The 27,366-nt window shown below is 37.7% G+C and overlaps 1 protein-coding gene across 1 annotated transcript; it reads left to right on the top strand.

Annotated features, from left to right (window-relative positions):
- Positions 1-3,255: 3,255 nt before the first annotated feature.
- LOC135488606 (uncharacterized) lies at positions 3,256-24,783 on the top strand. Its single transcript, XM_064773251.1, has 36 exons — positions 3,256-3,262; positions 3,629-3,652; positions 4,168-4,254; positions 4,504-4,539; positions 4,849-4,872; positions 5,128-5,166; positions 5,744-5,791; positions 6,409-6,495; positions 6,964-6,999; positions 7,316-7,339; positions 7,597-7,635; positions 11,014-11,079; positions 11,334-11,423; positions 11,899-11,934; positions 12,186-12,209; positions 12,552-12,581; positions 13,053-13,109; positions 13,410-13,499; positions 13,977-14,012; positions 14,265-14,288; positions 14,630-14,659; positions 15,125-15,181; positions 15,482-15,571; positions 16,049-16,084; positions 16,336-16,359; positions 17,109-17,138; positions 17,608-17,649; positions 17,934-17,954; positions 18,619-18,669; positions 19,338-19,634; positions 19,899-20,223; positions 20,488-20,732; positions 21,161-21,751; positions 22,127-22,150; positions 23,063-23,116; positions 24,593-24,783. Exons 1-36 carry the CDS (start codon positions 3,256-3,258, stop codon positions 24,781-24,783), a joined length of 3,012 nt encoding a protein of 1,003 aa, XP_064629321.1.
- The last annotated feature ends 2,583 nt before the right edge of the window (positions 24,784-27,366 follow it).

Here is a 27,366-nt window from a genome sequence, read left to right as displayed (position 1 = left end):
ACAATACTACGTGTATGATGTTGTGATTCCAAGTTAACAATGGGAATTACCTACCATTTTCAGTCACCAGCTACAACGATTTAGTTGCCTGGGGTAAGTGATGGATCTCCATGATGGCTGTAATACTGATTTCTTTCCACAAAATAACGAATTACGATAGGCCTACGGCACTTGAATGTATGATCGTTACAAGACATTATCTAGCAGTTCTCTGTCATTAGTTACAACAAAGGCACACTTGTTTATCTGCACTGGATACAAAAACTGGCACGTCCATGATTTATGAGAATAAGCTATTCAGAATTATCTGTATTTAATGAATGCCTTCTCTGCTTATTTAAGATCAAATGCTGTTGGCTTTAAAACATGGTATCACTTTAAATTATCTTATGATACACCGAAATGTTATCATTCATTTTCATCAGGTAAAACAAAAAATATAAAGATAGGTAAGTATGTTATGAGCGTCTGATTTTAAGAGCATTTCTTCCACCAAATAATGAACTCAGTACTATCCCAACATCGTCACAATCGTCAACGAAAGACACAACATCATAAGGAGCAAGAACCAAAGCGTTAACAATGCATTCGTTTTTAGTCATTCTACACTGCTTTGTTGGGATGATCGCTTGAAACTGAAATATTTCATTTCCTCCGATGATAAATTGGAAGACAGTCCACAAAATGGCAAAGCTGTATATAGTCTAAACCGTAGCTTTTTAGAAATGAATAACAAAAGGCAATATCTTGACATGAATGCGCTCCTTGTTTTTGTCTGATTGGAGCGCTCCGAAGTGGTATCAACCTGGTTTCAATGTCTATTCCTATGATGTATTAGGTCGCTACCTGATAGTCACCTTTTGAAATTTATTCAAGGTCAAGGTCGGGGTCAAAGGTCAAGGTCAACCTGAAATTCAGACGTTTTTAACTGAAATCAAGCAGTGTCAATAAAATGCTAATGGGCCGGGAACGTAAATGAGCGTTTAAAACCAAACTTAATGATTTATTTTTCAAGAAATGTAAATGTAATTTACATGTCGAATAAAGATATCAATATATAAAAAATATCTTCACTACCTGGAGTTTCAAAGCCAAGCTTAGAAAATCTGTTGCGCGATCCCTTTATTCTTAGCGTCTATTGTTGGGTGACCCTCTTTACTTTAACGTCTTTCAGGTGGCCGCAAAGTCCTATTCTTAGCTATATCTTATTTCATATTTGTCATACGATGATGATTTCGGTGACCCCCTTGGATCTCGTTTTTTCCCCGCCATTGTCTTTTTAAAACGCACAAATAGAGCAAACTGGGATGGATTTCGGGTGTGGCTGTGACTAAAAAAGGCGAGTTGTTTATTGTAGCGACTGGACTGGCATGTTAGTGTAGGATGCCCCCTGTCACCTCACACCAACCACGACTCCCTTCGATCTCGTGTTTTTCCGCCATTGTCATTTTAAACGAACAAATAGGGCAAACTGGGATGGATTTCGGGTGTGGCTGTGACTAAATGAAATGGCCAGGGCCATTGTGCTCACCTCATGTGGAGGAAAGATGGATAAAGAGCATGGTATTGTGTCATGTAGTGTTAGGTTTGATGTAGGTCCAAGCAATTACAATTTCCCCAAAATGGCCAATTTACAATACATTCGACCTCTGTGACCTTGAAAAGTAGGTCAAATCAAAGAAGACCCGGGTGACACATTGAATGGTTGTTAGAATTAGATGTACCTATGATATAAAATTGGTGCCAATCGGGCAAGTCATTACTAGGAATAATGGCATTTTGAAGAGATTAGGATTTGGCCCCCTCCCTGGAGGCCAAACGGCAAATCAGATCGCACCAAACTTCGGTACCTAAGATCACCTGACCAAGGGGTACATGTGTACTTAATTTGTGATCAATAGTCATTGCAGTTAAGAAACGTGCCATAGTTACGGCCTGACGGCGAATTTACGCCATTTGACCTCTGTGACCTTGACAAGAAGGTCAAATTAAAAAACTGTGTGACATATACTGTATGGTGGTTAGATGTACCCATGATATCAAATTGGTGGCAATCGGGCAAGAAGTTAAGGAATAATCACATTTTTAAGGTTTTTGGATTTTGCCCCCTGGTGGACAAGTGGTGAATCATATTGGACCAAACTTCGGTCCCTAAGATCACCTGACTAAGGGGTAAATGTGTACCAAATTTGGTATCAATAGCCATTGCAGTTTAGAAACGTGCCATCGTTACATCCTAACGGCCAATTTACACCATTTGACCTCTGTGACCTTGAAAAGGAGGTCAAATCAAAAACCCGGAGGATATATGATGCACCTTTGCTAGAAGTACCTACCATATTTTTTTCAAAATTTCCCGACTACTATTAAGGGAGATATTGCATATTTTCACTTTTAACGTTTGGCCCCCTGGTGGCCAAACCATGAAACGAATCGGACCGAAACTTGGTCTCCAAGGTGTCATTACATAAGGGTACATGTGTACCAAGTTTCAACTCAATAGCTTTAACAGTTACGAAACGTGCCCTGCTAACGGACGACGGACGACGACGGACGACGACGGACGACGACGACGACGACGACGACGACGACGACGACGACGACGACGACGGACGATGGACGCCACGGTATGGGATAAGCTCACCTCTGCTAAGAGGTGAGCTAAAAAGGCGAGTTGTTTATTGTAGCGACTGGACTGGCATGTTAGTGTAGGATGCCCCCTGTCACCTCACACCAACCACGACTCCCTTCGATCTCGTGTTTTTCCGCCATTGTCATTTTAAACGAACAAATAGGGCACACTTGGATGGATTTCGGGGTAGCTTCCTGACTATAGACTTTTTAAAATTAGTAGAAATATCTTCTTTACGGCCTAGATTGAACTATGAATGAAGTCATTTCAATTTTATTCCAGAAAAGGTTAATGGCAAAAGTGAGTATTCAATGACCATCAGGCAGAAGGAAGTAGACATTCGCAGTAATTTGGCAGAAGTAACTAGCTGGGCACAAGAAAATGAATATGAGTTGCAATATGCTTGGAGTTGGTGCAGTTTTTCCCCCATCATGAGTTCCACACAATTGAGCAGGGTGTAATAGCCCTGGCTACAGTAATTTACGAATTTTTTGTGGGTTTTTTTTTCAGGGATGATAATGATAAACTAATTAAACAAAGGCAATGTCCCAGTAAAGGTGACTCCATAAATGGAGTTCCGACAATGATTTGATATCTTTTTACATTTCCTCATTTCAGTAAAAATGTCAAGTAAGTTATCCCTATAGATGATACGTGTGCTAGATTTTCTGGTTTTCTTTGCATACGATTGTTCCTTCTATAATCACCTTACGGTATCGCAGCCCAGTGTTTAACAAATAAATACAATAATTTCTGTGATGAGATCTGGAACAGAATACTGCCACTTATTAACTACAAATCATCTAAAGATGAAGGAGGGCGCTATGAAGCGGATAAAAATGTCTCAAATGAAAAAAAAGAAGATCGATAATGATGCCACCATCTTGTATTGGCAACATTGGAAGTTATGGAATGGTACGAGTGTAATGCAATGATCTTTAAAAAATTCCATTCAAAAATTTTCAAAATATTATGCATATGTATATGATTTTACAGAGACAACGACAACAGTAACTGAAGGTAAGAGATACTATCAGTTACAACATCCCAGAGGTATATAGCAAATAATATCAGTTCAAACCATCCCAACCTTTCTAAAGAAGTACATCCTATCGATACAGGTTTAGACCCCATTGCTTATTCGTTCCCTAAATTGCCTTTTCGTTGTCTCATGAACTTTGGGCGATATTTTGCTCAATGGTCATCTTGCCTATTGTTACCTTTTAAACTTGAAGAATTTTTGCTGTCGTATCAAGACCTATGCTTTTTTACTGCCTCATGGATTTCCAGCATCTCCATTAACAGAGCTCTCTGGAGAGGAGAGAAATTGACAAAGTTCGTTCATGTTTCTTACATCACGTCAGGTGTGATATCAATTCCTTAAATAGATGCGAGCTAAAACGCCTAGGTTGCTGAATAAAATGTTTGCAGCTGCTAAAAAAAAATTGAATTATTGTTGAAAAGATATATACATCTTTTCACAAATTATGCTCTTTCAAATATCATCAATACGATATTATATTTGTTTAAAACAGAATACAGGATATCACTGACCGAACTAGGGAAGATCAAAATAACTACATGTCCTTCAATGTCAACAAAAAAGGGAAATGACTGTGCTCGTAAGTAGGCCTTCGACCTAATTTGTATGACTCTATCAAAAAATCATAATACAAACATTATTGCTTGTACCACCTCTTTTCTTAAAATCGTTTTAGAGTGAAGAAGTTTTTGGAGGAGTATTTCGCCGATTCAAATCTATCGAAATGACCATTGAATATAGTAACGTACACCAATTCATGATCGAATGAATCAATTGTTAATCTCATAATAAAATATTTCCTAAATCAACCCATTAATTTTTTTTTCAGTAAGTACATCTAAATGGAATGAGTTTCTAACTTGGCGTGAGTAACTTGCTTATGCTTCGACTCAAGGGTAGTTTAACTTCAAACATCATAAGTAGGGTGTCAAGGTGCTCTCAGTCTAGATATTAAACATTTTCGCTCCAAGTGTGTCGTTTTGTATTCATTCAGATTCATGCTCGTGGAAGACACCACATTGTGAGATGTAAGATACCATAAGATCCGAAACGTTCCCCACGTAACTAGCAATACTAGCAAGAATACCAGTGATCAAAAGACCGAACAATATGACAATTCCATTACAGTCATTATTTATTCTTGATGATTACAATATGCTTTTTTCTCCGTCAGTGAAAAGCAAGAAAGGAACAGCAGGTACGAGCCTTAAAAGATCCAATCCACCAGTAGAATATTCTTTTGGCAGAATGCCTTCAACGATTAAAGTTAGAAAATCATTATCAATTCTCTGTGCATTTACACAAAATATGAGAAGAGATTGCTCAGGGTTCTGAAAAATATTTCTTCCCACGGTTTCTTAACCGAACGGTGGCCACATAAAGTAAAACATTTTCGTTAATTATATCAATAGAAGACTAGACCTATCTTAACTCGCTTCACTTTTTATTTCAGTGAAACCAGGCGCATCAGGGGGCTCAGTGACTATAACAGGTTGGCATATACAATATTCTCAAAGTTTTCTTGTCTGCTCATGAGCACTTCAACTCAGAGATGTTTCTAATACAGTGCACTTTTTAAGAATCAATGTTATTTGAAAACTTAAAATTTTCAATGACGCTTGTTTCTCAATGAATGAAATGCTATGCTTCGAAAGAACAGAAGCACGGCGGATCATATGAAAAAGACGAAAGACAAGTGGACTGTTAACTGAACGACACCCCGTCTCCGAAATTACCAACTACGCAGTTTTTATTGGAATAAAATTCCGCCATAGCCATTTTACAACTATAACGATTATTATGACAAACTCTATAACGCACATCTGAATTCTATAAAGAACTTACAATTGCAAAGTCAGAGGCTGATATTCATAAAAACCTACCCACTATGTTTAAATATAATATTGTTATTATTAAGAACTCTATAACGAACGTCAGCTAAGTTCTATAAGAAACTTACAACTACGAAGTCAAAGGCTTGAGATATTCATAAAAACCTATCCACTATGTTTAAGTTTTTATCGATATTTCCTGGGCAAGAAATCAGGCCGCTTCTCCATTTATTCCAGTGGAAGCTAGTGGTACGACAGGCGGGGGAAGTACGACCTCTGTAACAGGTATGTTACAGGAAAATACACTTTATCTGTTTACTCTGAACATTCCTAGATGATACTAAGCTGAATTGAGAAACCCAAAGTTACCTATCTCAAGAAAGTCGCTCTTGATCAGGCCAGATATGTTACAAAGCATACGCATTTCTCAGGCCAGGTTTCGAAGTTCACCCATGTCAGTGTCAGTTTTTGCAGTAAATTTGCTTATGTTATTGTCTCTGTTCCAGTACCTTCAACTCTGATTAACTGTAAAAGATGCATTTCTGATTTTGTAGAAATAGGGTAGGGGTCATTCTGTCAACCTGAAATGTGCCTAAGTGGCAGCCCTCTTGTATTCCAATTATGGTCATGTCGCTCTTTCCTCACCAGCGTCTCTATTAACAGAGCTCTGTTGAAGGGGGAAATTGGCCAACTTCGATGTTTCTGAAATCATGTCAGGAGTGATATCAATTCTTTATATAGATGCGAGCTAAAACGCGTAGGTTGCTGAATAAAATGAAATATGGAAAATGTTTGCAGCTGCAAACAGAGTGTTGGATTATTTTTGAAAAAATATACATATCTTTTCACAAACTGCACTCTTTTATATATCATTAATACGATATTTTATTTCTTTAAAACAGAATACATGATATCACTGACTGAACTAGGGAAGATCAAAGTAACTACCTGTCCTTCCATGTCAACAAAAAAGGGAAATGACTGCGCTCGTAAGTAGGCCTTGGTCCTAATTTGTATGACTCTATCAAAAAATCATAATACAAACATTATTGCTTATAAAGTGATCAAATTACTCAACAAGGAAGTATTAGAGAGCGCTATTAATTGCTAGCCTACAAGCAAACCAATAATGTAGGTTCCAGAGAACACTTGTCTCTTTGATATGTCTAAAGGAATTTTGCAAAGTCAAAGGTAGCTAGCTCTCCATAGTCTTAGTCGATGGGTTTGGTGCCCAGGAACCTAAATGAGAGTCAAGTGGTAGACCACCACCACCTCTTTTCTTAAAATCGTATTAAAGTAAAGTAATATTTTGAGGTGTATATTGCTGATTCAAATCCATCGAAATGACCATTGAATACAGTAATGTACACCAATTCATGATCAAATGAATCAATTATTAATCTCAAAATGAAATATTTCCTAAAGATACGCAATCCAATCATTGATTTTTTTTTCAGTAAGTGCCTCTAAATGGAATGAGTTTCTAACTTGGCGTGAGTATCTTGCTTATGCTTCGACTCAAGGGTAGTTTAACTTCAAACATCATAAGTAGGGTGTCAAGGTGCTCTCAGTCTAGATATTAAACATTTTCGCTCCAAGTGTGTCGTTTTGTATTCATTCAGTGTCGAGATTCATGCTCGTGGAAGACACCACATTGTGAGATGTAAGATACCATAAGATCCGAAACGTTCCACATGTAACTAGCAATACTAGCAAGAATACCAGTGATCAAAAGACCGAACAATATGACAATTCCATTATAGTCATTATTTATTCTTCATGATTACAATATGCTTTTTTCTCCGTCAGTGAAAGGCAAGAAAGGAACAGCAGGTACGAGCCTTAAAAGATCCAATCCACCAGTAGAATATTCTTTTGGCAGAATGCCTTCAACGATTAAAGTTAGAAAATCATTATCAATTCTCTGTGCATTTACACAAAATATGAGAAGAGATTGCTCATGGTTCTGAAAAATATTTCTTCCCACGGTTTCTTAACTTAAAACAGTGGCCACATAAAGCAAAACATTTTCGTTAATTATATCAATAGAAGACTAGACCTATCTTAACTCGCTTCATTTTTTATTTCAGTGAAACCAGGCGCATCCGGTGGATCAGTGACTATAACAGGTTGGCTTACACAGTCTTCTCAAAGTTTCCTTGTCTGCCCATGAGCACAAAAATTCCCTCAAAGCCATTTTATGACTATAACAATTATTATGACAAACTCTATGGGCACATCTGAATTCTATCAAGAACTTACAATTACAAAGTCAAAGGCTGATACTCATAAAAACCTACCCACTATGTTTAAATATATTGTTATTATTACGAACTCTATAACAAACGTCAGCCAAGTTCTATAAGGAACTTACAACTACGAAGTCAAAGACTGAAGATATTCAAAAAACCTACCCACTATGTTTAAATATATTGTTATTATTAAGAACTCTTTATAACAAACGTCAGCTAAGTTCTATAAGGAACTTACAACTACGAAGTCAAAGGCTGGAGATATTCAAAAAACCTACCCACTATGTTTAAATATATTGTTATTATTACGAACTCTATAACAAACGTCAGCCAAGTTCTATAAGGAACTTACAACTACGAAGTCAAAGACTGAAGATATTCAAAAAACCTACCCACTATGTTTAAATATATTGTTATTATTAAGAACTCTATAACAAACGTCAGCTAAGTTCTATAAGGAACTTACAACTACGAAGTCAAAGACTGAAGATATTCAAAAATCCTACCCACTATGTTTAAATATATTGTTATTATTAAGAACTCTTTATAACAAACGTCAGCCAAGTTCTATAAGGAGCTTACAACTACGAAGTCAAAGACTGAAGATATTCAAAAAACCTACCCACGATGTTTAAATATATTGTTACTATTAAGAACTCTTTATAACAAACGTCAGCCAAGTTCTATAAGGAACTTACAACTACGAAGTCAAAGACTGAAGATATTCAAAAAACCTACCCACTATGTTTAAATATATTGTTACTATTAAGAACTCTTTATAACAAACTTCAGCCAAGTTCTATAAGGAACTTACAACTACGAAGTCAAAGACTGAAGATATTCAAAAAACCTACCCACTATGTTTAAATATATTGTTATTATTAAGAACTCTTTATAACAAACGTCAGCTAAGTTCTATAAGGAGCTTACAACTACGAAGTCAAAGACTGAAGATATTCAAATGAAACGGCCAGGGGCCATTGTGCTCACCGTAAGTATTTTTAGTAGACAGTTACAGAATGTGCTACAGTATGACAATGGTGAATATATTTTTAACTTTGACCTCAGTGACCCTGACAGGTAGGTCAAATAACAAACCAGGGTGATATGTGATGTAGACACATCCACCTGACCATAACAATTTCATCACTCGTTACACTACAGCAATCGGCAAAAAACGATTTCCAAAATGGCCGCCTAATTAAATCTATGGCACCAAATAAATCAAAAAATGAAGAAAATGTAAGATAGAACTCAGAAAAGAAAAAAGGAAAAGATGAAAAATAAAAATATTTTTGGCTGTCCTTGACCGGGGTTTGAACTCACGACCTTTCGATTGCCACAATACGAGGAAAAAACCCACAAAACATGCAATTTCGGCCATATTTGAATTCCGATCTGGCTGAAACTTGGCATACAAATAGTGGCTTCTTAGATGCATCATTACACAAAATTAAAACTCTTTACATTGAACAACGACAAAACGTACCAAGAACGGTAAAGTTTTCAACTTTGACCTCTGTGAACTTGAAAGGTGGGTCAAATCAAAAACCCGTAAGATATGTGATGTATCCTTGCTAGGAGTACCTACCATGAAACTTTTATCAAAAACAAATCAGTAATAAGCGAGAAATCACACTTTTTGAGTTTTGAGTTTGGGCCCCCTGGTGGCCAAGTCAATAATCAGACCGAACCAAAATTCAGTGTAAAAGGTCAACTGACCTAGGGGGTCATTTGTTCAAAGTTTCAAGTTCATTACTGTTGCGGTTGAGAAACGTGCCATAGTTACACTCAAACGGCAAATTTACGCCATTTAGCCTCTGCGACCTTAAAAAGTAGGTCAAATCCGAAAAATCGTGCAACATCTGAGGTAACCTTGCTAGGGGTCCCTGCCATAAAAATTTCATCAAAAACAATTTGCTAATAAACAGGCTATTGCACTTCTTACTTTTTCAGTTTTGGCCCCCTGGTGGCAAAGTCAAGAATCAGATCAGGCTGAAATTTAGCACCAAAGGTTATCTGATATAGGGGGTTATATGTACCAGGTTTCAAGCTCATAGCTTTGGTGGTTGAGAAACGTGCCATAGTTACACTCAAACGGCCAAATCACGCCATTTGACCTCTGCGACCTTGAAAAGTAAATCAAATTAAAAACCCGTAAGATATATGATGTATCCTTGCTATGAGTACCTACCACAAAAGTTTTATCGAAAACAAGTCACTAATAAGCGAGATATCACACTTTTTAGATATCCACATTTGGCCTCCTGGTGGCCAAGTAGAGAATCAGATCGGACAGAAATTTAGTGTCACGGGTCATCTGACCTAGGGGGTCATGTGTACAAAGTTTTAAGTTCATAGGCCTAGCGGTTAAAAAACGTGCCACTGTTTTTGAACTAGGATACGACGGACAACGACGACGACGACGACGACGACGGACGACGGACACTGCGGTGTTGTATAGACTCCCCTACGGTGAGCCAAAAACCTACCCACTATGTTTAAATATATTGTTATTATTAAGAACTCTTTATAACAAACGTCAGCCAAGTTCTATAAGGAACTCACAACTACGAAGTCAAAGGCTGGAGATATTCAAAAAACCTACCCACTATGTTTAAATATATTGTCATTATTACGAACTCTATAACAAACGTCAGCCAAGTTCTATAAGGAACTTACAACTACGAAGTCAAAGACTGAAGATATTCAAAAATCCTACCCACTATGTTTAAATATACTGTTATTATTAAGAACCCTTTATAACAAACGTCAGCTAAGTTCTATAAGGAACTTACAACTACAAAGTCAAAGACTGAAGATATTCAAAAAACCTACCCACGATGTTTAAATATGTTGTTATTATTAAGAACTCTTTATAACAAACGTCAGCTAAGTTCTATAAGGAACTTACAACTACGAAGTCAAAGGCTGAAGATATTCAAAAAACCTACCCACGATGTTTAAATATATTGTTATTATTAAGAACTCTTTATAACAAACGTCAGCTAAGTTCTATAAGGAACTTACAACTACAAAGTCAAAGACTGAAGATATTCAAAAAACCTACCCACGATGTTTAAATATGTTGTTATTATTAAGAACTCTTTATAACAAACGTCAGCTAAGTTCTATAAGGAACTTACAACTACGAAGTCAAAGGCTGGAGATATTCATAAAAACCTATCCACTATGTTTAAGTTTTTATCGATATTTCCTGGGCAAGAAATCAGGCCGCTTCTCCATTCATTCCAGTGGAAGCTAGTGGTACGACAGGCGGGGGAAGTTCGACAGGCGGGGGAAGTTCGACCTCTGTAACAGGTATATTACAAGAAAATACACTTTATCTGTTTATTCTGAACATTACCTGTCTCCAGAAAGACGCTCTTAATCAGGCCAGATGTTGAAAAGCGTACGCATTTCTCAGGCTAGCTACGTACGTTTCTAAGTGCACCCATTCTGTCGGACTAAATGTATTTGTGTACTCCTCATTCAAGTTGCCCAGCATTGCATTTATTCAAAGTACTCGAAGAGTAAACGTGCATGTGTTGAATAATCTTTGATAACTGTTGCAGAGATAAAGGTACAGAAGGGCGATTTAAAATTGATCAATGGAGGAGAGAAATGCCGACAGGGAGACACGGACAAGGGAACCTACTGTCTCAGTTAGTATGAAAAAGATGCCAAGACAAATAGCAATCCTACCTACACTTTAATTGATAGCATGAGTTTCAGTCCAGCGCTCGTTGTGTAATAAGCCACTAACAATGCGAAGCTTCGTTTTTTGCGTAAAAAGTACATGTAGCGAGTGGACACTTGAGAGTCAACGAGAACATTATTAACAAATGCTGTTTGGAAATTTTGCAAATCAATGTAGTCAGGGGGAGTCGCTCCCACTGTCAAATGCGGAGTGGTCCGACCAAAATTTAAACAAATATTAAAGAGGTAACAGTGAAAGGGGTTGAAACGTCACCAGTGAGTGCTTAAATCGCTTCATCTTGGCTCTACCACGGATGGGGCATGACCGGATTTACAGCATACGCTATACAAGATGTAAACACAGATTTAATACCTAATCTGCACAAGTTATTTTTTAAAGGAGTTAAAAAACTTCTCATTGATATCAAATTTCCTTTTTAGTCAAGGTCGGTGATTGGTCTGCATTTGAGGCTTGGGGTAGGTAGTTTTAAGAGCACGTCCTTCCTGTTATGAACTAAAGTGCCGTGAAAAAGTCTGCAAAAAGATTATATGAGCAACAGCCGAGGCATGGAGCGAAACTGCAGCTTCGGAAGCAGGCTATAGTTAAGATGGTGTGTAATTCGAAAATATGTCATATTCCTGCGCAATCGTTTTACACATACGATACCAACTGTTAACCAAGAGATCTTTCGAAAATTAGATTGACGTATCATCCTTCTTTTCATCAGTTAAAGCAGCAGGTGGAACGGCAAGTAAGTATGCTAGCATTATCATTAAAAAGGTCTTGGCACACTGTTCTATTCAAGTACGTTTTCAAGCTTTGCCTTCAAAATAATCAATTTCGGGAGCTGTGATAATGCTATCAAGTTAAGTATGATGATTATACATTCTCTTACAACTATCTCTCTGGAACCTAAACTCGGAAACGTCAAGTATATATCCCAAAGACTACCATAAAATATCCTCTTCATTGGTGATATGTGAGGTTAACTGCGCACGCTAACCGTAAACTATAGTTTGTTCATCTGCTTACGATTTGACCAGCCTAAATTTATTGGAAAAGGCAAATGACAAATTTTATTCTTGTGTTTCAGTAAAAGAAGGAAACGCAGGCCGCGTCACAGGTATGGTAGGGCCTACTGTGAAATATTAACTACCTTAGATGCCAGGTGTTGTTGGATGACAACTAATCGATCCTTTATTTTAACATGTCAAAAATGTCAAATAAAAGAACACAACAAGACACTTATAAACATGTACGCGTTGCCGAATAAGAGCTGAGATAAGACTCTCATTGTTTTGTTATCTCCGAACATACCGTTGAGTTTTGACAATATGAACAATGCTAATAATGCTAAAAGTCATAACCCGTTTTGCTCATCATTTTAGCATGTGGCTGTCTTTCTTGACGGCATAGTTTCTAGCCGACAAAAAAGAATTAACATATTTTTTGGTAATAATGTTACTGCTCTCTCACGATACAAGATATAACTCGCAAATATTGCGTAACGTATTGCATACGGCATGGTCATATATTTGATTCGCTTTAACTATGATAAGCCGATGTTTAGCAAATGGGATTGGTTTTACTTTAGGTGGAAGTTATAAGGCTTCAGGAACTGGAGGCGGGGGAGGCACGAGCTCTGTAACAGGTATGTTACAAGAAAATACACTTTATCTGTTTACTCTGAACATTCTTAGATGATACTTAGCTGAATTGAGAAATACAAATACAAAGTTACCTGTCTCCAGAAAGACGCTCTTCATTAGACCAGATATGTTGAAAAGCGTACGCATTTCTCAGGCTAGCTACGTACGTTTCTAAGTGCACCCATTCTGTCGGACTAAATGTATTTGTGTACTCCTCATTCAAGTTGCCCAGCATTGCATTTATTCAAAGTACTCGAAGAGTGAACGTGCATGTGTTAAATAATCTTTGATAACTGTTGCAGAGATAAAGGTACAGAAGGGCGATTTAAAATTGATCAATGGGGGAGAGAAATGCCGACAGGGAGACACGGACAAGGGAACCTACTGTCTCAGTTAGTATGAAAAAAGATGCCAAGACAAATAGCAATCCTACCTTCACTTTAATCGATGGCATGAGTTTCAGTCCAGCGCTCGTTGTGCAATAAGCCACTAACAATGCGAAGCTTCGTTTTTTGCGTTAAAAAGTACATGTAGCGAGTGGACACTTGAGTGTCAACGAGAACATTATTAACAAATGCTGTTTGGAAATTTTGCAAATCAATGTAGTCAGGGGGAGTCGCTCCCACTGTCAAATGCGGAGTGGTCCGACCAAAATTTAAACAAATATTAAAGAGGTAACAGTGAAAGGGGTTGAAACGTCACCAGTGAGTGCTTAAATCGCTTCATCTTGGCTCTACCACGGATGGGGCATGACCGGATTTACAGCATACGCTATACAAGATGTAAACACAGATTTAATACCTAATCTGCACAAGTTATTTTTTAAAGGAGTTAAAAAACTTCTCATTGATATCAAATTTCCTTTTTAGTCAAGGTCGGTGATTGGTCTGCATTTGAGGCTTGGGGTAGGTAGTTTTAAGAGCACGTCCCTTCCTGTCATGAACTAAAGTGCCGTGAAAAAGTCTGCAAAAAGATTATATGAGCAACAGCCGAGGCATGGAGCGAAACTGCAGCTTCGGAAGCAGGCTATAGTTAAGATGGTGTGTAATTCGAAAATATGTCATATTCATGCGCAATCTTTTTACACATACGATACCAACTGTTAACCAAGAGATCTTTCGAAAATTACATTGACGTATCATCCTTCTTTTCATCAGTTAAAGCAGCAGGTGGAACGGCAAGTAAGTATGCTAGCATTATCATTAAAAAGGTCTTGGCACACTGTTCTATTCAAGTACGTTTCAAGCTTTGCCTTCAAAATAATCAATTTCGGGGGCTGTGATAATGCTATCAAGTAAAGTATGATGATTATACATTCTCTTGCAACTATCTCTCTGGAACCTAAACTCGGAAACGTCAAGTATATATCCTAAAGACTACCATAAAATATCATCTTTATTGGTGACATGTGAGGTTAACTGCGCACGCTAACCGTAAACTATAGCTTGTTCATCTGCTTACGATTTGACCAGCTTAAATTTATTGGAAAAGGCAAATGACAAATGTTATTCTTGTGTTTCAGTAAAAGAAGGAAACGCAGGCCGCGTCACAGGTATGGTAGGGCCTACTGTGAAATATTAACTAGATGCCAGGTGTTGTTGGATGACAACTAATCGATCCTTCATTTTAACATGTCAAAAATGTCAAATAAAAGAACACCACAAGACTCTTATAAACATGTACGCATTACTGAATACGAGCTGAGATAAGACTCTCATTGTTTTGTTATCTCCGAACATATGTTGAGTTCTGACAATATGAACAATGCTAATAATGCTAAAAGTCATAACCCGTTTTGCTCATCATTTTAGCCTGTGGCTGTCTTTCTTGACAGCATAGTTTCTAGCCGACAAAAAAGAATTAACATATTTTTTGATAATAATGTTACTGCTCTCTCACGATACAAGATATAACTCGCAAATATTGCGTAACGTATTGCATACGGCATGGTCATATATTTGATTCGCTTTAACTATGATAAGCCGATGTTTAGCAAATGGGATTGGTTTTACTTTAGGTGGAAATTATAAGGCTTCAGGAACTGGAGGCGGGGGAGGCACGAGCTCTGTAACAGGTATGTTACAAGAAAATACACTTTATCTGTTTACTCTGAACATTCTTAGATGATACTTAGCTGAATTGAGAAATACAAATACAAAGTTACCTGTCTCCAGAAAGTCGCTCTTGATCAGGCCAGATATGTTGAAAAGCGTACGCATTTCTCAGGCTAGCTACGTACGTTTCTAAGTGCACCCATTCTGTCGGACTAAATGTATTTGTGTACTCCTCATTCAAGTTGCCCAGCATTGCATTTATTCAAAGTACTCGAAGAGTGAACGTGCACGTGTTAAATAATCTTTGATAACTGTTGCAGAGATAAAGGTACAGAAGGGCGATTTAAAATTGATCAATGGGGGAGAGAAATGCCGACAGGGAGACACGGACAAGGGAACCTACTGTCTCAGTTAGTATGAAAAAAGATGCCAAGACAAATAGCAATCCTACCTACACTTTAATTGATAGCATGAGTTTCAGTCCAGCGCTCGTTGTGCAATAAGCCACTAACAATGCGAAGCTTCGTTTTTTGCGTTAAAAAGTACATGTAGCAAGTGGACACTTGAGAGTCAACGAGAACATTATTAACAAATGCTGTTTGGAAATTTTGCAAATCAATGTAGTCAGGGGGAGTCGCTCCCACTGTCAAATGCGGAGTGGTCCGACCAAAATTTAAACAAATATTAAAGAGGTAACAGTGAAAGGGGTTGAAACGTCACCAGTGAGTGCTTAAATCGCTTCATCTTGGCTCTACCACGGATGGGGCATGACCGGATTTACAGCATACGCTATACAAGATGTAAACACAGATTTAATACCTAATCTGCACAAGTTATTTTTAAAAGGAGTTAAAAAACTTCTCATTGATATCATATTTCCTTTTTAGTCAAGGTCGGTGATTGGTCTGCATTTGAGGCTTGGGGTAGGTAGCTTTAAGAGCACGTCCCTTCCTGTCATGAACTAAAGTGCCGTGAAAAAGTCTGCAAAAAGATTATATGAGCAACAGCCGAGGCATGGAGCGAAACTGCAGCTTCGGAAGCAGGCTATAGTTAAGATGGTGTGTAATTCGAAAATATGTCATATTCTACGCAATCTTTTTACAAATACGATACCAACTGTTAACCAAGAGATCTTTCGAAAATTACATTGACGTATCATCCTTCTTTTCATCAGTTAAAGAAGCAGGCGGAACGGCAAGTAAGTATGCTAGCATTATCATTAAAAAGTTCTTGTCAGACTGTTCTATCTAAGTACGTTTTCAAGCTTTGTCTTCAAAATAATCAATTTCGAGGGCTGTGATTGTAGTGGTGGCATCATTCCTACTAGCCCAGGCTAGAGGAAAATTCCCTTTAGCTCAGTCGGTGATGGTCTTATAAGCGAGAGGTCCCGGGTTCAATCCCCGGTTGGACTTAGATGTTTTTCCTCTGTTACATTTGGCGCCCAACGTGGTAAAAGGGTACTAATAATTTGTTTTGATGCTGGTGTGTCTTTGGATAATGAATTAACCCTTTGTATCACGGAAGAACCCGGTTGTGAGGACACAACTTTCCCGAACAGGGGGAGTATGTAGTGGTGGCATCATTCCTACCAGCCCAGGCTAGAGGGGAAACTCCCTTTAGCTCAGTCGGTAGAGTGAAGGCCTTATAAGCAAGAGGTCCCGTGTTCAATCCCCGGTTGGACCTTGATGTTTTTCCTCTGTTACATGATAATGCTATCAAGTAAAGTATGATGATTATACAGTCTCTTGCAACTATCTCTCTGGAACCAAAACTCGGAAAAGTCAAGTATATATCCTAAAGACTACCATAAAATATCCTCTTCATTGGTGACATGTGAGGTTAACTGCGCACGCTAACCGTAAACTATAGCTTGTTCATCTGATTACGAATTGACCAGCATAAATTTATTGGAAAAGGCAAATGACAAATGTTATTCTTGTGTTTCAGTCAAAGAAGGAAACGCAGGCCGCGTCACAGGTATGGTAGGGCCTACTGTGAAATATTAACTACCTTAGATGCCAGGTGTTGTTGGATGACAACTAATCGATCCTTTATTTTAACATGTCAAAAATGTCAAATAAAAGAACACTACAAGACTCTTATAAACATGTACGCATTACTGAATAAGAGCTGAGATAAGACTCACATTGTTTTGTTATCTCCGAACATGTGTTGAGTTCTGACAATATGAACAATGCTAATAATGCTAAAAGTCATAACCCGTTTTGCTCATCATTTTAGCCTGTGGCTGTCTTTCTTGACAGCATAGTTTCTAGCCGACAAAAAAGAATTAACATATTTTTTGGTAATAATGTTACTGCTCTCTCACAATACAAGATATAACTCGCAAATATTGCGTAACGTATTGCATACGGCATGGTCATATAATTGATTGCTTTAACCATGATAAGTCGATGTTTAGCTAATGGTATTGGTTTTACTTTAGGTGGAAATTATAAGGCTTCAGGAACTCCGGCACCAAATATAGGTAAGTTGATGATATTGAATTGAACTACAGCTTTAAGATTGTGGGAGTTCTGAATCATATTCTAAATAAAATCAAGACGGGATTCACGCATGTAGAGGTCGCCGCTCCGCCTGTGACATGCCGCGGGGTGTATCGCTTTCTATACAGGAGTTGGGGAACAACGCAGTGATGACTAGACTGTCAGCAATAACGAGTTTTCCCTCTGTCTATTGATACATCTAGGTTCATGAGCCCCGCACTACGTTATAATTATATTTAAGTTTAATCCGCTGTTCATTTTTCAGCAAACACAGCGGCATCGTGCAGTAAGTGTTACTTGTACATGTATGTTATATATTTTTTGAACAACGTACAACGTACAACCAGTGATGAAATTAGGTACATGAATCAGTTACCCTGGAGAACCTGTCTGGATTGTTCAGTTAATTATGATAACATACACCATGGCCCGGTATTAGACTTACTTTTAACTCAGCATTAAGGCTAAATGCCTTTACTGGAGGAGATAACGTCAAGTTAAAGCTAACGCTAAGTTAGTGACATAACATACTTTGAGCAACCAGGCCCAAGTCTTGTTGTTATGATCGTTCAATATGACCCACTGCTGACAAGGACTACTGCACTTGCATCCCTGGTGATATCGAGTCTTACAACCTAGCACACTGCATGTAGAGAGAAATGCATCGTGTATAAGACGGCCGTTAGAATGCGATTTTATATCCACAAGCATTTCAATGCAGTTACTGGCATCTCTAATTCAACATAACGGCAGAAAATTCTCAATTGTGGTATAATTGCTGAATTAGCAAGGATTGAAACATATTGAGATCAGTTAGATTTTCGCCAAAACCTAGGGGTGCTGAGAGACGAGTTCGCAGTATAAGCTTTGTCCTACAAACAGTTTTCAATGATACTTTATGGTTTCCTTTGACGCTAAAGACTGAACTGAGGTATTTCTGGTGTTTTTAGAAGAACGTAACAAGCCCGACGGTTCAGATACCCAATTCGCTCCAGCAAGCAGTAAGTATACTGGTAACCCTAATCTCAATTTGAAAACACGGGATTTTGCCCAACCTATGCAACTCAAACATGTCAGCTAATAACAAACTTTTTAGTTTTTGCAACAAATGAAATTTACAATACGCCTTGTATCGCATCAAGAATAGTTCCCATTGATCTCCAAATATATGAGCAGGATGCTTATAATACAAACCTAAAGAAATAACATTGATAGTGAATAATAACGGAGCAGTAATTAAATCTGGTTCTTTCTCTCCAACCTCGTAAACATTGGAACGGTTGATGTGACCTTCCTCAGTCATATATCCAGAGTTACGCATGTGCTTTGACAACTGAGTACCAAGATACGACCATCTTTAAAAAAGATCCGTTATCTGAATACTCCTTTGGGCAGACGATGCCCGAGATATGATGGATGACTGGTAGAAAGTGACCCATTGGCACACGTCCAGGCTAGTGTCAGTCATCTTATCCACAAAATTGAAATATCTTTGTTTTCAAAATAAAGCGAACTAAAATGTAAATGGCTTCGGGTAGAACCTTTTAAAAGATCTCTTCAAGTACACAAGATTCCAAATGAAACCAGTATTCATGGGTGCAGTACAACCCTGAAGAAATGGTGAAAACCATATCCCACAACATCTGTATCGGATTTCTCTATTTATCAGAATGCATGGAGTTCTTAAAGCACAAGCATTCGCATGCAGCTGGAGATTACATCAAGGGAAAGAACCAGTTCACAGCAGTGGAGTGCAGAGACTGGTGCGAGAAGGAAAAGACGTGTCAATCTGTTGACTGGAGGGGGGTGGACAAAGCCTGTATTCAGCACACGGAGGCAAACTACAAACAGTACAAGCTCATCGATGTGACAATCGAAAAAACTGGTACCTGTGCTTATAAGTCCGTCAGCCAATACAGAAAGAAGGACGAATGTCGGAATAAAGATGGAGAGTCTGCAAGTACAGGTATGCATTGACAAATTTGTTATTCTTCTTCATACTGAAAGAGTCCATTTTAAAAGAGCATAATTTATGAAGATGAAAGGATGAGATGCGCTCACTAGTACACTTGATGGAATGAATCCAGTCTCCGGTGGTACACTTTGGACAAATCAATGTGCGGTGTTGTTACGACCCTGACAAATCCACAGTCACACGGTTCTCATGACTTACTTCTTTTGCAACTGTCTCACCAAGTGCCATGATTCATTAACTTTTTTTGGATTCTAGGGTCAAAGAAAACTCTTTTACTTGATTTGATCTTCATTCTGGATGCTTCCTCGTCGAGCAGTAGTGCTGGCTTCAAGCAAGGCGTCGACTTCCTCGTGTTCATGCTCCAGTCGTTCACCCTCGGTTCCGACAGCCTTCGGATCAAGTTGGTATACTGCTCCGGATCAAGTGTTCAGGTGTTTGACTGGTTTACGGCATCAAAGTCAGCAGAATACATAACTCAATGCAAAGGATTCAAGTTTGGGTCGGCCAAGATCGAGTTGCTGACCATATTCAAGAAGATCCACACCTTTTACACAAGTTTTTCCCGGGGAAATGCTGGAAGGTTTGTTACTATACTTGAACTACCAGTATCAGGACTTGACTTCTTTAGACAGATGACCATATCCAAATTTTAATTATGGTCTTAGATGTGTCTGGAAAATATTAAGCAAGACGAAATGTATGTAACCAACGTACTAAACTCAAAACAAGCATCTTGTCTTTATTTCGGAAATGTGTCCTTCAGAGAACATGGTCAAAGGTTTATCAATGAAACTACCAGTACTATGCCCCTATATTCCTCATACGCGTTTCTCTCTTCCTACAGAGGCATGATTATGTGGGGAGGATTCGCATGCGGAACATCATGGGAATTCAGAGCTCAGGTCACACTCTACATTCAACTGATAAGTTATAAGTTCCGCATATATTACTTCGCCATCGGGTCAAACACTGACATGACCTTCTGGAAGGACGTTATCAATACTAAGTACATCATCACTACTGTCACCATACAACAGACATGGGTGATCACCTGGTGGACGACAAGGGTGGCAGAATTCAAGATATACGGTAAGACGATGCAACGTAATTCGCCTTAATTCATATTATACAGAGGTCAATTCAGCTTTCTTCGAGTAAGCTCTTTATATTGTTTTGACAGAAAGGCTATTTACCTGTGAAGTAGAAGTATCATAGCCGTCCAACACAGTGTGGTCGTTCAAACCTAAAATATTCGTTTCAATCAATAGAATATCACTGAAAATCTATGGATGGTGCATGCCACTTCATCCCTAGCTATCGTTAACAAATGTAAGTAACCAGTAGGCTGACTAGAAGCATCGTTAAATATGCGATGAAAATTAATTTCCTTCCAATTAATTATCTCGCTCCCTCTAGGGCTGAATAGTAGACATAGTTGACAATTTGTGCATGTACATATAATTTGCAAGGCATATTACAACGAATTATTGGTTTAACTGCCGTAATTATGTTTTCAGGATTAGGTTTCACCCTTGTGACCAAGAAATTTCAGTTTATCATAACCTGGGACGGTTCAACGAATTCAGGGAAGGATGCCTATTACAAAGTATTCTACTTTATTCTGATTCTGTGTCGCAGCTTCAAAATCGGACAAGGCGGCCTGCTACTCTACGTTGTGCATTATAACGGTGGCGAAGTTCACACCTTGACATTCAAGCAGGAGTCAGATATCGTAACACACTTCACGACGATGATCACGACAACTTACTTTACGTGCTCTATGACGACAGTTAATGTTTACCAAATATTCATAAAAATAAAATGGGTGATCACGACCCATATAAAGAAGGGGCAGACATGTACATTGTGGATAATCGGTGGCTATAAGATAGAAGCAGGGAAAAAGGAAGAAATTATCACGATTATTCGATTCATTACTGTCGAGTGGAAGATATATTTCTATTATTATGCCATCGGGACGACGACTGACGTGGCTTGGTGGAGACTGTACATAGGCACGGAATACGTCAAGATCACAATCACGTTCTCGATCACAAAAATAATCTCGGAGATAAACATCATATGGATAATTATCATAAAAACTGAGGGTGAGTAACCAAATGCTGCCAACCTCATGAAACTTGGATGGATCGCAATGCCCGTGTTCCAGGTCATACAAAGCCACGGGTCAATCAATCCAATTCTATTGACATGATAGATGGCTAATGAAAGTGACAATATAAATATACAAAAGAGAATCCCTTACCAATCTTCTACAGTTCTTCTATGGTTACCCCAATCTCAATTAATTGATTGATTAACATATTTATTTCAAGATTTTCAGATTATCGTAGGCCCATACCCAATCGTAGAGAATCATCGAGATCGGTTCAGATTGATTTTTTATGGGAGATTCCCATTTTTTCAACTTGGTTGGTATCCCAGGAAGATAGGTAAATCAAAGCCTTTTAATTTCATTTCAGGACCAAAGGTTCCGCCGGCTGTTGGTGAGTGATAAGTACTTAATATATAATTTCTCATAAATAATTACTTATCAAAAAGAACCAATACCACTTCCAGCCTCGATAATGGCATTTCTTATCATTGTTCTTTCAGACTATCATGAGATTCTCTGAACATACCTCCGGTCAGACCATACCTGACTTTTAACGTAAAAAAATAAAACTTTTGCAATCGAATCATTTGCTAAGAAATCAGGATTTTTTTGTTCTTTCAACTGTCTACTTTTAAAACATCAAAGCATTGTTTTAAAGATCACAGCAGTCGTTTGCTATTGTATAGAAAAAGGACTGTCCACGATATTGTATTGAAACATGATTGTCTTTCGTTTTTAAATGACACAGACTTCATTTTCGGATATCAACTTTCAATTTACACTCATTTTACAGGCGGGAAAACTACGAAGACACCTGGGGGGTCAACAACCACAAAATCTCCAACAGGTATGTGCTGTGAAGAAAATAATGTTTCTGCTTCAATCAACGGCCATTTTAATAACTTCCTCACACCTGTATCTGAAATGTTCCAGATAGCGCCAATCAGTTGAAGCCGAAATTTAGACACTGTTACATTTTAGTCAATTTATACCTTAAATTATGTACCTCGTTTATAGAGACAGCTGCATTAATTATCGAGGACAAATTCGTAGCAAACATCAGCACGTTAACAAGAGATAAGTTGGCATAGTTGATTTCATTTAGAAGAGATAGTAGATGAGATGTACCTGTTAATTATCTCCAAAATATGCTTATGCATTTTCAAGATTTTTAGCAGTCGTTTGCTATTGTATAGAAAAAGGTCTGTCCACGATATTGTATTGAAACATGATTGTCTTTCGTTTTTACATGACACAGACTTCATTTTCGGATATCAACTTTCAATTTACACTCATTTTACAGGCGGGAAAACTACGAAGACACCTGGGGGGTCAACAACCACGAAATCTCCAACAGGTATGTGCTGTGAAGAAAATAATGTTTCTACTTCAATCAACGGCCATTTTAATAACTTCCTCACACCTGTATCTGAAATGTTCCAGATAGCGCCAATCAGTTGAAGCCGAAATTTAGACACTGTTACATTTTAGTCAATTTATACCTTAAATTATGTACCTCGTTTATAGAGACAGCTGGATTAATCATCAAGGACAAATTCGTTGCAAACATCAGCACGTTAACAAGAGATAAGTTGGCATAGTTGATTTCATTTAGAAGAGATAGCAGATGAGATGTACCTGTTAATTATCACCAAAATATGCTTATGCATTTTCAAGATTTTTAGCAGTCGTTTGCTATTGTATAGAAAAAGGTCTGTCCACGATATTGTATTGAAACATGATTGTCTTTCGTTTTTACATGACACAGACTTCATTTTCGGATATCAACTTTCAATTTACACTCATTTTACAGGCGGGAAAACTACGAAGACACCTGGGGGGTCAACAACCACGAAATCTCCACCAGGTATGTGCTGTGAAGAAAATAATGTTTCTGCTTCAATCAACGGCCATTTTAATAACTGCCTCACACCTGTATCTGAAATGTTCCAGATAGCGCCAATCAGTTGAAGCTGAAATTGAGACACTGTTACATTTTAATAAATTTATACCTTGAGGTATGTACCTCGTTTATAGAAACAGCTGGATTAATTATCAAGGACAAATTCGTTGCAAACATCAGCACGTTAACAAGAGATAAGTGGGCATAGTTGATTTCATTTAGAAGAGATAGTAGATGAGATGTACCTGTTAATTATCACCAAAATATGCTTATGCATTTTCAAGATTTTTAGCAGTCGTTTGCTATTGTATAGAAAAAGGTCTGTCCACGATATTGTATTGAAACATGATTGTCTTTCGTTTTTACATGACACAGACTTCATTTTCGGATATCAACTTTCAATTTACACTCATTTTACAGGCGGGAAAACTACGAAGACACCTGGGGGGTCAACAACCACGAAATCTCCACCAGGTATGTGCTGTGAAGAAAAAAATGTTTCTGCTTCAATCAACGGCCATTTTAATAACTGCCTCACACCTGTATCTGAAATGTTCCAGATAGTGCAAATTAGTTCAAGCCGAAGGTTAAACACTGTTACATTTTAGTCAATTTATACCTTTAATTATGTACCTCGTTTATAGAGACAGCTGGATTAATTATCGAGGACAAATTCGTAGCAAACATCAGCATGTTCACAAGAGATAAGTTGGCATAGTTGATTTCATTTAGAAGGGATAGTAGATGAGATGTACCTGTTAATTATCACCAAAATATGCTTATGCAGTTTCAAGATTTTTAGCAGTCGTTTGCTATTGTATAGAAAAAGGTCTGTCCACGATATTGTATTGAAACATGATTGTCTTTCGTTTTTACATGACACAGATCCCATTTTCGGATATCAACTTTCAATTTACAATCATTTTACAGGCGGGAAAACTACGAAGACACCTGGGGGATCAAAAACAACCACGAAACCTCCACCAGGTATGTGCTGTGAAGAAAATAATGTTTCTGCTTCAATCAACGGCCATTTTAATAACTGCCTCACACCTGTATCTGAAATGTTCCAGATAGTGCTAATCAGTTCAAGCCCAAAGTTAGACACTGTTACATTTTAGTCAATTTATACCTTTAATTATGTACCTCGTTTATAGAGACAGCTGGATTAATTATCGAGGACAAATTCGTAGCAAACATCAGCACGTTAACAAGAGATAAGTTGGCATAGTTGATTTCATTTAGAAGAGATAGTAGATGAGATGTACCTGTTAATTATCACCAAAATATGCTTATGCATTTTCAAGATTTTTAGCAGTCGTTTGCTTTTGTATAGAAAAAGGTCTGTCCACGATATTGTATTGAAACATGCTTGTCTTTCGTTTTTACATGACACAGACCCCATTTTCGGATATCAACTTTCAATTTACAATCATTTTACAGGCGTGAAAACTACGAAGACACCTGGGCTACCAACAACCAAGAAACCTCCACCAGGTATGTGCTGTGAAGAAAATAATGTTTCTGCTTCAATCAACGGCCATTTTAATAACTGCCTCACACCTGTATCTGAAATGTTCCAGATAGTGCTAATCAGTTCAAGCCCAAAGTTAGACACTGTTACATTTTAGTCAATTTATACCTTTAATTATGTACCTCGTTTATAGAGACAGCTGGATTAATTATCGAGGACAAATTCGTAGCAAACATCAGCACGTTAACAAGAGATAAGTTGGCATAGTTGATTTCATTTAGAAGAGATAGTAGATGAGATGTACCTGTTAATTATCACCAAAATATGCTTATGCATTTTCAAGATTTTTAGCAGTCGTTTGCTATTGTATAGAAAAAGGTCTGTCCACGATATTGTATTGAAACATGATTGTCTTTCGTTTTTACATGACACAGACCCCATTTTCGGATATAAACTTTCAATTTACAATCATTTTACAGGTGTGAAAACTACGAAGACACCTGGGCTACCAACAACCAAGAAACCTCCACCAGGTATGTGCTGTGAAGAAAATAATGTTTCTGCTTCAATCAACGGCCATTTTAATAACTGCCTCACACCTGTATCTGAAATGTTCCAGATAGTGCAAATTAGTTCAAGACGAAAGTTAAACACTGTTACATTTTAGTCAATTTATACCTTTAATTATGTACCTCGTTTATAGAGACAGCTGGATTAATTATCGAGGACAAATTCGTAGCAAACATCAGCATGTTAACAAGAGATAAGTTGGCATAGTTGATTTCATTTAGAAGAGATAGTAGATGAGATGTACCTGTTAATTATCACCAAAATATGCTTATGCATTTTCAAGATTTTTAGCAGTCGTTTGCTATTGTATAGAAAAAGGTCTGTCCACGATATTGTATTGAAACATGATTGTCTTTCGTTTTTACATGACACAGACCCCATTTTCGGATCTCAACTTTCAATTTACAATCATTTTACAGGTGTGAAAACTACGAAGACACCTGGGGGATCAAAAACAACCACGAAACCTCCACCAGGTATGTGCTGTGAAGAAAATAATGTTTCTGCTTCAATCAACGGCCATTTTAATAACTGCCTCACACCTGTATCTGAAATGTTCCAGATAGTGCTAATCAGTTCAAGCCGAAAGTTAGACACTGTTACATTTTAGTCAATTGATACCTTTAATTATGTACCTCGTTTATAGAGACAGCTGGATTAATTATCGAGGACAAATTCGTAGCAAACATCAGCATGTTAACAAGAGATAAGTTGGCATAGTTGATTTCATTTAGAAGAGATAGTAGATGAGATGTACCTGTTAATTATCACCAAAATATGCTTATGCATTTTCAAGATTTTTAGCAGTCGTTTGCTATTGTATAGAAAAAGGTCTGTCCACGATATTGTATTGAAACATGATTGTCTTTCGTTTTTACATGACACAGACCCCATTTTCGGATCTCAACTTTCAATTTACAATCATTTTACAGGTGTGAAAACTACGAAGACACCTGGGGGATCAAAAACAACCAAGAAACCTCCACCAGGTATGTGCTGTGAAGAAAATAATGTTTCTGCTTCAATCAACGGCCATTTTAATAACTGCCTCACACCTGTATCTGAAATGTTCCAGATAGTGCTAATCAGTTCAAGCCCAAAGTTAGACACTGTTACATTTTAGTCAATTTATACCTTTAATTATGTACCTCGTTTATAGAGACAGCTGTATTAATTATCGAGGACAAATTCGCAGCAAACATCAGCACGTTAACAAGAGATAAGTTGGCATAGTTGATTTCATTTAGAAGAGATAGTAGATGAGATGTACCTGTTAATTATCACCAAAATATGCTTATGCATTTTCAAGATTTTTAGCAGTCGTTTGCTATTGTATAGAAAAAGGTCTGTCCACGATATTGTATTGAAACATGATTGTCTTTCGTTTTTACATGACACAGACCCCATTTTCGGATATCAACTTTCAATTTACAATCATTTTACAGGTGTGAAAACTACGAAGACACCTGGGGGATCAAAAACAACCACGAAACCTCCACCAGGTATGTGCTGTGAAGAAAATAATGTTTCTGCTTCAATCAACGGCCATTTTAATAACTGTCTCACACCTGTATCTGAAATGTTCCAGATAGTGCTAATCAGTTCAAGCCGAAAGTTAGACACTGTTACATTTTAGTCAATTGATACCTTTAATTATGTA

Source organism: Lineus longissimus, chromosome 5 (genome assembly GCF_910592395.1).
Source record: "Lineus longissimus chromosome 5, tnLinLong1.2, whole genome shotgun sequence".
NCBI lineage: Eukaryota > Metazoa > Nemertea > Pilidiophora > Heteronemertea > Lineidae > Lineus > Lineus longissimus.
This window is presented reverse-complemented; position numbering and strand designations above follow the sequence as displayed.

Bases quoted from the DNA above. Each gene is read 5' to 3' on its own strand.
- LOC135488606 (XM_064773251.1), top strand. The intron at 4,540-4,848 runs GTGAGTAACTTG...TTTCTCCGTCAG, and splicing joins GAATGAGTTTCTAACTTGGC to TGAAAAGCAAGAAAGGAACA. The intron at 12,582-13,052 runs GTATGGTAGGGC...GTTTTACTTTAG, and splicing joins AAACGCAGGCCGCGTCACAG to GTGGAAGTTATAAGGCTTCA.